General features: G+C 31.6%; 1 protein-coding gene across 6 annotated transcripts in view; it reads left to right on the top strand.

Annotated features, from left to right (window-relative positions):
- LOC119635717 (heterogeneous nuclear ribonucleoprotein L) overlaps positions 1-11,754 on the top strand; it is a 205,873-nt gene that overhangs the window by 106,142 nt on the left and 87,977 nt on the right. For 2 of the 6 annotated variants that reach the window (XM_038030696.1, XM_038030695.1), the window contains exons 1-2: positions 6,295-6,371; positions 10,934-11,005. The exons of 2 other annotated variants lie outside the window; for them this stretch is intronic. Coding sequence is in view for 2 of the 4 variants with exons in the window: in XM_038030692.1 (XP_037886620.1) it covers positions 10,934-11,005 (72 nt within the window). In the remaining 2 variants the exon portion in view is untranslated. Of the gene's footprint in view, positions 1-6,294; positions 6,372-10,933; positions 11,006-11,754 lie in introns of those variants that run through there. 2 more of the 6 variants (XM_038030692.1, XM_038030691.1) reach the window with 1 other exon arrangement.

The raw sequence follows: 11,754 nt of genomic DNA, 5'->3' as shown, positions 1-11,754 counted from the left end.
TCTCTCTCTCTCTCTCTCTCTCTCTCTCTCTCTCTCTCTCTCTCTCTATAGCGAGTTGAATTGAATCAATCCTTGATTAGCTCGTTGTTCCTCCTCAGTCATCGATTTATTAAAGATTTAATAGAAAGTCATGGACTGCAAGAAGTGCTTACCTGGAAGAGTGATAGACATTACCAGACGATGAATATATATGTAGGGGTAAGGCAATAACTGAAAGTTCGATGCTTTTCTAGTGTCACCTTGACGCCATTGTGGATACAAGTTGGGGAAGTTGAATTGAATTATGTAATCATATCAGGCTTTTATTAAAAAGCTCATATCACACTGGTCGTGAACTTGACGCCACAGAGTTTTCGCCAACGGTGTTAGGCTGACTTTCATTCCCAAATTTTTGTACTTCGGTTATACATATAGCATACACTATTTTCAACTTAATTTTTGTTTCGCAATTTTTGAATTAAGCGCAGTAATTCTAACATTTGTTGGTGGGGAGCTTTACGCCTTCAAAGTTTAAGGAAATTGTGTTGTATAAGCTACGGTAAACTAATATACATTGTGTTGAAAACTTGAAAATTAATATCGCGACATAATATGATACAGTATTTACTATGCCATATATTGTAAATTTGTCCTAGCTTTTGTCTCGCATACATAAATTATTACAAGGATTCAATCTGATTACTTTTGGAAATAGACTCCGCATGACCACTGGCAGTGCGATATGTTTATGTATAAATTCCGTTTGAAGATTTGCATTTAATTTTGAATTGACGCCGGCTAGGAACTTCACTTATTCTACTATTTCTCTCCCAAAATAGTCTTAAATAGTCTTTCAAGTGACACATTCTAACGTTTGGCTGCTTTGACAGTTTGTGTTGTTGTTTTAAAGTGGTAAGCCACGGCAAGAGCCTACAGAAAATAGGATTTTTGACAATTTGTTTTGAAATAGAAGGAAAGGTAGTAGCGTACTAATTATTAAGGAGCTTATTAAGCGCAACTTGAAATATTAAATAAAAAAACAAAAACAAAACTTTGGAAACATATAACAAAGTGACAACACTGCACGCATTTGTTGGTGCTCTGCGGCATGCAGCATAATTCGTTTGAATTTATATTCAAAAAAATATGTATATAAAAATCATTTAATCCACATACCATCCCATGTAGAGTAGGACGTGGAGGTTTTCGGAAATATTGATTTTTATGTCAATGGCGCGTGTTGTTTGAGTGAAAAAGAGCAATTTTTGACAAAGTAAATGCGGTCTGTTATCAATTAAAATAAAAATGTTTAAATTAACTTATCGAAAATATCCTACGTATTTCTCCATAGAATATAGCTTTAAAAGATATTACAAAAAAACTGAGATGAAAAAATATTAAAATCATGCTTCGAGCCATTTTGAAAAATCGTGTTTCGCGAAAAATTCGTTTAGTTTCACAATGTGTGTGTGTAATATTTTCTTGCATTTTTTCTACTTTGTTGCTTATTAGTCGGCAATTGCAGGACCATAATACCTCATCCCCTTCCAAGCTCAAATACTCCTTTTAATCCCCGTTCTCCGACGACTTGCTCGGTTCGGCAAAGACAAAATCCCACGTTTTACAATATGTGCGGCGAAATGGTAGGAAAACTGACAAATAATAATATACTTCTATACTCGAATGAATAACAAACTCCAAAAACTTCATACCAAACTCTTCATATCTTCTTGATAATTTTATTATTATTATTAATTTAGCCAGAGAATAAATTGTAAGACTAAAGTCTTAAAGCGATAGCATCCAAGACTATTGGCTTCATTGAAAACTGTACCGTAATTGATATTTGATTTGAACCCACGAAGTTGTTAGTCGAGACTCTGTCTATACGGCCGCTCAAGCAGATTCCTTCTTGGAGCGAGGAGGTCTCGCTCTCAACCTCACATCTACTTGAAGGTTCCCTTCCTAAAGCTATAGTAATATGTTTATTTATTTATTTGGCTGTGTATCTTGTAAATAAATGTACAAGGCATGGGTCTAACAGCGTGCCAGATAGAACGGACGACTGTACTGAAAAAACTCTACCGCTACTAATAGCTCTGAGATCTGAACCCACGATCACTGAGCTGTTAGTTGAGACACGTTGCCTATTCGGCCACTTAGGCGGATTTCTTCTTCTTGGTAGAAACTGTAAAATCTTCTCAACCTCATATGTACTTGAAGATTATCTTCATAAAGTTGTAGTAATACATTTAGTTGTTTATCGTCTGCATATTTTTACAAAGCATGGATCGTAAAGCCTGCCGGATAGAATTTAGATCATGTGCTCGCTTATATCGGCAACTCTAGCGGAGTTGAGATTTGAACCCGTTACCATTGAATTGTTAGTCGCGATTCTTTGCCTACTCAACTATTCACACTAATATATATATTTTTAAAATCCTTTTGAAGTGAACACTTTCCAAAAACATTCGTCAGTGCGTGGCAATCAAAAGGCAAGATATTAAGCTGAAGTTGCCTAACTGTTATTGATTTAACACAGGTACTAGCACTGGGCAGATAGATGAAAATTTTCAAAGATAAATTTTTTCGCAGGTAACTACTTACCTTTGCATATATTCTAGAAGATCCAAAGCATTTATTAAGCACAAAAATGAATACATTGTTGTTCTTTACCGCCTTAAAGGAAATTAAAATGAATTTTGCTACGATTAGGTTTTTTTTTTTAAGCAAGAAAGGGAGAGAAAGTCAGAGGGAGCTCTTTTTATTAGCCCAATATAAGTAAGTCGTAGTGTGCGAAATCATCTTGAAGGGTAATGAATGCATGCTGTGTAGTGATGTGTTCGTTTTTATTGTGTTAAATGATTCGCATAAATATTCAAGAATGATATCCAAAAGGCTTGATGAATTCGTTTCAAATTGTTTCTGAATTCGCTATGGGGAATGGCCAAGAAGGTGACGAAAGTGAAAATAATAATTGAAAAAATTTTTGTTTAAGTGTCTCAATGAATGTGCAAACATGTGTAGGAATTTGTTCCAATATTATTGATTGGTGATTGATATTGATTAGCTTTGTAGTCATCAAAGCGAAAACATGACCCATTAACTTGTGCTGACAATTGTAGCATATTAACCTTTGTCGGTGTTTTAAAGAGGCGATTTTTTTATTGCGGCGACTACTATACTAATTATATTTAATAATCAAATGCATGACAAATATATTACTATACACCTTTTTACATATCTATATCGTACGTATGTATTTATATTGTATCTATCTATCACATTAAGTTGTGTTTTGAAAAATTAATAATTAATAATTTTAATTGAATATTATTACTACGTATTTTGATGATGCATTATTTTGTTCTTCTTCTATGTATATAAATGAAAAATTTATTTTTAAACAGAAGTAAAGAAAAGCAAAAAAAAAAAGGCAAGAAAAAAAAGAAAAGAAAGAAAAAGAAAAACACGATCTTCTCCATCACTTTACTCTACACGCTCCAGTGAACTCTTAATATAACGAAAATCAAAAGAAAAATAAAATACGAAACATCCAACACACACAAGTCTTCTTTTTTGCACACATAACGAGAAAAACGAAAAAGGCTCACAAAAACGAGAGGCAGACAAAGGCAGTGCGCTTATGAAATGCTTGAATGAATCTACAATAATAACAATAGCAACAATTATTATAACAGTTAACAAACAACAGGCTAAACAAATAAACAACAACAAGAAACAACTATTACCATAATATACAACAACAACCACCAAAAAAAACAGCTACAGCCTTAACAAAGCTACATTAAAAAAAAAAAATCTGTTTTTTTTTTTTTTTTTTTAGAGAGAAAAAAAAGAAAAAAAAAAAAAGAAACGAATAAAATTATTATAAGAAAATGCAACAAATTAAGAGAGTAGCAAAGCAAAAAAGAAACACTACCAAATAAGCAAGTAGAACAACAACAACAATAACAACAAGAACAATTACAAAAACAATAAAAAACATCATCATCATCATCATCGTCATCAACATCATCACCATTATTATCATCACTAATAGTAACAAGAATAACAACAACTACTACAGGATTATTTAATTATTATTATTAACTAATGCAAACACTAGAGATTCACTTTCAACTTTGCAGACGAAAAAAAAACGCGAAGAACTCTACTGCTTGATATAACCATTTAGTAGAACAAATACAGAAAAGAAAACATTATTATATTGATACGACTTCGATGTATAACAGCGAGAAACACAACTACTATTACTAATACTACTACTACTACTACTACTACTACCACTACTACTCGTACTACTACTATTACCATTACAACTACTACTACTACTACTAACTACTGCATTGATAGCTAACACTACTACTACCAATACTATTATCATCCTTGCGCTGCATATGTGTGATAATAGTTAAGAGCAACTTAAGCGCAGTATATATTTTTTGTACAGAAATATTTTTTCCTTAGCAAAACGTTAATGTTTTTTATGTAAAAATCGAAAAATTAAAAAAAATATATATATAAAAATAAAATTAATATTCACAAAACCAACAACTACAACAACAACCACATCAACAACTACAACAAAAATGAAATTGCAACTAATTTTTTTTTAGATATTTAGAAGAAAAATTAATGAATAATAATAATTTTGCACCAAAAAAAAAAAAAAGAAAAAAAAAATTAAACAAAAATCAAAAAATTCAAAAACCCAGAGAAAATTTAATTCAATCTCTTACTGTTGTTTATTTGAAATCACTAAAAAAAAAAAAAAAAAAAAATAACTTAAACCAATCACCACCTGTTCAATTAAAAGTAAAAAAGTTAATAATAAAAAAAAACCACAACAATTGCAAAACAAAAAAAAAAAAATTAATAATGATTCATTTTAATAAACGATGATCGCCAATTTTCTCTTTCTTTCCCTTTCTCTCGCTCTTGTTGGTTTGTCTGTGCGCAGGCCTAACGGTGTATTCACTTTGGTGGGATTGTAAAGTTCACGTACTACTACACTTCTTGTTCAGCTACTACTACTACTGCTACTACTACTACTACTACTACTACTACTACTACAGCCACAGCGTTTGTTGTCGACCCTTCTTCTCTGTTATTGTTATTAAGCAACCTCTGCCATCACCACCATCACCGCCATCACAACCAATACAAGTTCTACCGTTACTACTACTACTGCAACTGCTACTAATACGGCTAGCTACTGCTACTGCTACTTCTACTATTACTATTATTACTGCTACTAGTACTACTACTCTACTGCTACCTATTACCACAACTACAGCCATTTGATAAAGATTAAGATAAAGAGAAAAAAGCCGAAGATATCTTGGAAAAAAAGATAATTAAAAATGTAACAGCAACAACAACAACAATCCAGAGAGTGAATAAAAACTACAACTACTGGTTACTGCGAGAAAACTCGAAACTCTGTTAACTAAATTAAACCCCTTTTGTTAAAACGTGTGAAAACAGATCGCGCTTTTCCTCAACAATAACGAAACTGAAAAAAAATCCAGTTTTTGAATTTTTTGCTTTATTCTTTTTTTTTTTTCTCTCTCTCTTTATTTCCAAAATTACTATGTTGTACCTTCGATATCTACTATTATGTGGTTGTTGAACGTAGTGCGCTTGTTTGTTGTTATAAAAAAATTATTTCATAATTTTTATAGAAAATCATTTTTCCCCATCATTCTATAAAAAAAAAAAAAAAAAAAAATTAAAAGAATAAAACGAAATTCATTTCAAATATTTCTTCACAATCTTCTTTTGTGTTCGTTAAAGAACGATCGGTTCAAAATGTAAAATCATTTTTTACTACCTACCTGCCTACCTACCCTCTCTAATATGATAATGATAATTATATTAATTAAATCAAATTTTCGAAATTTCTTAACTTAGTTTTTAAAAGAAACTAAAGAAAAAAAAAAAAAACACTATCTACAAATGGGGTATAATTAGTAAACAGTAGTAGTAGAAGCAGTCTACTACTAAAGTAGTTAGTAGTATTATGTAATCTTCTCCTCAAATGGATGTCAGATGGCGATTGACGTTCTGTGGTTCGTAAGCTTCTTGTTAATGGCTTAAGTGGCTTAAGGCTTAAAACAAAAAAAAAACAAAAAAAAAAAGGCAAGAAAGAAAGAAAAAAGAAAGAAATGCAAAGAGAAAGAAACGGAACTAACTTCTGAGTGAGAGTGAAAAAGAAGCAAGAATTTACTCTCGGGTGTAGTGGTCTTTGTGTGTGTGTGGATGACCTTAATATGGAAAGTAAGTGGAGAGTGTGGAGTATAAGAGATCGAGAGTGGACTTCGCTTGTGTATTATTTCACATAAGTTCAACTTTTGTTTACTTTAAGGGTGAGTTTTTAAAATTTCCTTTTTTTTTTCTTTTTTTTAATTTAAATTTTTTTTTTTTTTTTTTTTGAATAATAAAATGCACAAAATCATGAAAAATACATGATACTTTAAAAAGACTATGCACATAAATATTTATTTATTTATGGAATCGTTAATGAAAATTAATCTTCAACTGCTTAAACACATAAATAAATGAATAAAGTGATTTATATTAAACAAAAAAAAAAAGCAAAAAAAAAACAAAGTTAATAAAAATAAAACTTGATATGTTTCAATTATGTAGAAATAATAATTGTTTTGTTTATATGTTTTATATCTACGACCGGAAGATATGTACACTAAGCTTGTCATCTCATTCGAAAATCCCGTACGCAATGCTCTTTGTGTGCCTACGTGCATTGTTCAAAGATCGTCTTTGTAAGTTGGTGACAGCCAGAAATAGATTTCGAAACAAATTTCTTTGACGGGTCAGGCAGCATTTATATCGTATATCCGTCCATGTTTCCCATTCATTCTGCTTGTTCTTACACAGCACACCTCATTGATATTATTTGATGTATGTGAATGAGTCACCATCAGTCGATTCACTTATTTAATTGATTTTCTCAATTGTTACCAACGAGGCTGTCAAAGAAAAAAAAAATTCTTGAATTTTTTAAATTATAAAAATCAATCGTGTTTTAAAAGTATTAATAGCTGACATATATATATACATATATATATACACGGATTGACAGAAGTGTTTGTTTTGTAATTAAATTTTTTTCTTTGAAATCGTGATTACAGCAGGCGGAGAGAGATCGACAAAAATGGCTAAATCGATTTCACCATTCACGCGGTCTAATCTATTCTTTGTTACATTTTCACATATCTATGTCTACACGATGCAAAGATTTGGCCAAAATTAATATAGATAATAGTGATTAAATGTTCACCTTTGGGATCTAATTGTCGACGTTGAACAATATCAGGCAAAAAGTGCTTTGTGAATTGCGGTCATGTCACGTCACGTTGGCGGATCTACGATACGACGTATCGTGTTGACCGGTTTACAGATGTGTAGTTTTAGTCGTTGTACCTTCTTTGTGGTATAAAAATGATTCTCTTGAAGTTGCACACGATGCTAAACCTAATCCTTATTATTGTTATTCTGTAAGTCTGGAAAAAAAAAAAAAACAACTGACGAGTTGGCTAAGAATTCATCAGAGATTTTCGCCATAAAATTGATTGATCTGCTTTATCTCTCTATATATATATATATACATAAGCTGTCGAAAATTCGATTGAAGGCGGATGTAACTTTATTTATTTATTTTTTTTTTTTTTTACTAAAATCGATAATGTATTTGTGCATGGGTTTCGTAATCATTCGTCTTAGTAGTAGGTATAGATTTTTGCGAAGAAATGTGCATTCAAGCCGTATGTTACTTCACCTTTTCCTATTATAGTCAGAATACTTCTTTTAGGCATTCAAGTTTTTGCTTGTTTGTTTGTTTGTTTGTTTTCGATAACCATAACCAGTTTTTTTTCCTAGACGCATGTAACAGTCAGATTGTTTGTAAGTAATTGTATGCATTTGTTGTTTCGTTAATTTCAACCTAATATAGATTATTAAACCTTGACTCCAATTCTAGAGTATACGGCAATTAAACTTAATAAACAAAATCAGCCTAAGCATGTATAACTGATTCAACTAACAAGCAATGCAGTGCGAATTTCAAAAATTTTTTTATTCACCACGAGCACAATTAATTGCATTTGTGTTGATAAAGCGTTAAAATGCTCGTACGTATGCCGCAACGCTACGTGGCGTAGACAAATTCTCGAACTGCTAAGGCAGCAGGTGCGCTTTTCCTTTCAACGTTGAAGTGAAGGCGGCGTCAGCTCCATAATTTTATATCAATATCGAGCAAGATTGGGATTTGTCTTTACATCATTGCCAATCAATCAATCTAAAGATGTCTGTATATCTTTTTCGATTCCATATGTCTGTTCGTCCGTTATCATTGGAAGGGCTGCAAAAAGGCTGCAACATAAAATTCAAACGACAAACAGACTTTTTGGAAGACTTTTGACCATCAAGTTGGAAGAATGGACAAGACCCAGTGACAATGTCACAGTGATGGGAAAGGCAGCCTGTTTGTTCCTTAGTCCTAAGAGCGAAGAATAAGAAAGACTCGGTTCAAAGTGTACGTAAGTCATTTGTGAAGTTGATCCGTGAACATTAACGAAGACTGTATGTAGTAGTTAAGGCAATCAAGCTTTTTACAAGCGTCTTGGATGTTGTGTGACCCTTTTCTCTTCTAAAAGGAAGTTTGTTAGAATTGCAAGATTCTAAAACTAGAAACATATACCTTGTTCTACGACAAACATATTCATCATGATACGTCCATACGTCCCTGTCGAAACATCTTATCAAATTTTATCTCTATGAAAGTATTTCTCATATTACACATGCTCTGTGCTTGATGAGCATACAACCAGATCGTTAAAGAGATCGACACAGTTAATTGATTAAATAATGAGAAGATTTTGCCTTTGATGGATTTCCAGCTCGGGGCAGATTTAGTTGTAAAGCGTTTTCTGTGGCAGTTTATTTTTGGTATACGGTTTAATGTGTGGATTAGTGCAAAACCTCGTATAGCTTCGTATTCGCTTGCTGATCCGTCTTTCGCAAGAAGACGATTCCTCGACAATCGGCATTATGAGTATTCGCGTTGTAAGTTGGCTGACATCTACCCTTAAATCTTTCTACTAAATTTCAGATTAATATTTGCTTAATAAGTTTTTGTTGTAAATTTATGAAAAATATTTCCTTTCGGAAGCATTCCCTTTCAGATGTTGATTTCAAGGTATGCCTCCATGGACGAGGGGGGTTACTTTGCTTATATTTAAAGGTGATTTGCTTTTATTACATATTAATTTGTCCCTCACGTGTGGATAGATAGAATGGACGCACGGATAGATTTTTTCGCTTATGCTGTTTTAAAGCGGGCACATGAGTAAGCGAATACCGAGCGAACAAATTAGTATAGCTAAACGGTGAGGTTGGCGAGGGAAAAGGACGATAAGAAGCGACATGATGCGAGTGTAAAGCTGTCATCGCTTATGCTTGTAATTTATTGCACATCAGTATCAAATAAACAATTATGATAAAAAATAAAAAAAATAATAATAATAATAAATTCCATAAATTAATGTACAATGATATAATGAAAGCGTTTGTGTGTAAAAAATTACTAAAAAAAAAAAAAAAAATCATTGTCGCGGTAAGTGCTGTTATTGTTGTTGTTGCTGCTGCAGATAAAAGGAATAAAATGCAATAAAAAATCGAAATAATGCACAAAATAGTATTAAAAATCGTGCGAATTTGTTCATTCAGTGTGTATAAGTAAGTAAGTGAGTGAGTGAGTGAGTGCTAGTGTTTGTCCGTCCGTATTTATGTATATTACAATTATATAAATAATTTTTTTTTTTTATTTTATATGCATATATATGCAAATGTATGCATGAATAAATGAGTAACTGAATGAATAAAATACGCGAGAAATTCTATATAAAAACAATAACAACAACAGCAATAACGGCAAGCGCGAGAAGAGATATATTCAATATAAAATTTTAGGTTTTCGTTTTTTTTTTTTTTTTTTTTTTTCAATCTGAATTCTTTGTTATTATATGGAAGTGTATGTTGGAGTGTGTGTGTGTGCGTGTGTGGTGTTTGTTGTATGTGTGTTGTGTGCGTGTGCGTGTGCGTGCGCGTATATATTTGATAAAAGAACCTGACCTATGTTAAAGTTGTTAAAGTTTTTATTGAGATTGTGTCGCTGATTAAAATTGAAATGCTGCGGCTAGCGGTTCATGTTTTACAATAATTTTACCCATATAAAACATGTTATATTATTATTAAATATTTTATGGTTATAAAAAAAAAAAAAGCAAAAAGGTATTTTTAATATATTTTTGGTTAAATATTTTACTTTTTTTTTTTTTTTTAATGTTTTCTTCTTCTTTTTTCTATATATATATTTTAAAAATATTTTTTTTTTTTTTTTTAAACCAGAAAAAATAATAACTCACTCTCACTCACTTACTCACTGTTTGCGATTGTGTTTAACTTACTAGCGAATAATTGATTTTTGTTATTTGTTGGTTTTGTTATTTTAACAAAAACAAATACACAAGAAGACGACCTGGGGTTTATTTTTCATTATATGTTCTCTCTCTCTCTCTCTCTCTCTATACAAATCCCATTAATAATATATATATATATATATTTATATATTTATATATATATATATATATATATATATATATATGCATACATATATACCCTTGCGCGCCCCGGGCCTAATGAAGTAGTTAGAGGAGAATTAGAAGTGTTGTGTAGTGTTGTGTGGACGGGGGGAACGCAGCGATAATAATAATAACAACAACAACAACAATTACTGAGGCATATTCAAACAACAACAGAAACCAAAATCAAAAATTTTCTTTTTATGTTCGTCTGTTTAGTTTCGTTAACTAAATTGTGGCCTATTTTTTGTTTTCTTTAATTCCAGTTAAAGAAATCGGCAATGGTCGTTCTCCTCTACTACAGGAGCCCCTATATGGAACACGTCCCCAATCCTACAGTGAGTATTATTTTGCTTTTTTGCTTTTCTTGCCTTGAGCGCTCTTTTTTAATAGTTTAATGCGGATAGGGTTAACATTAAAAATAATGAATTATTAACATTTAAAATTTAAATGCCTTTTATACATTCCTGCATAGAGTTAAGTGTGCGTGTGTGTGTGTGTGTGTATTCTGAAAATCTGCCGAAAAGTTAGAAAATCTGTAAAATTCAACGACTTTTTAAATAGTTTTTCTTCTTTTTTTTTTTTTTTTTTTTGTTTTTTTTTCTTACAATCGCTGAGCAGTGAGAGAGGGGAGTAATAGTGATACGGCTTTGATTTCGTATTATTACGAGTGCATAGAAAATTGAATTTTTAATAAATCGAAAAATGGTTAAAATATATATTTCAAAAGTCAAATTTAGAGAAGTGCGCTTGCACTTGCACGCTCATGTGTTCATTTTACTTTATTTATTTATTCATAATTTTGTTTCATTTCGCTCTCACCATTTGATGATTCTTGCTGCTTAACTGTCTTGCAAGATTGAAATTTTCCCCCAATCTTTGTGAAAAACAAACAACAACAACAACAACAATAACCAACTCGTCAATGTTTCATATTTAGTATTCACTTTAAACTATATTTCTGCTCCTATAACATGTTTGCTATATTCGACTATCGCTTTTTGTTCTCTTATAGGCATTTGAGTTGCCTTAAGCGGTCCTTTTTGAATTGAAATTTCATTCATTCTCTGCCCTTAACAAAGGCAAT

The sequence above is a fragment of the Glossina fuscipes genome, unplaced genomic scaffold, assembly GCF_014805625.2.
Source record: "Glossina fuscipes isolate IAEA_lab_2018 unplaced genomic scaffold, Yale_Gfus_2 27, whole genome shotgun sequence".
Classification (NCBI taxonomy): Eukaryota; Metazoa; Arthropoda; class Insecta; order Diptera; family Glossinidae; genus Glossina; species Glossina fuscipes.
The sequence above is the reverse complement of the archived record's forward strand: the minus strand, read 5'-3'. Positions and strand labels throughout refer to the sequence as shown.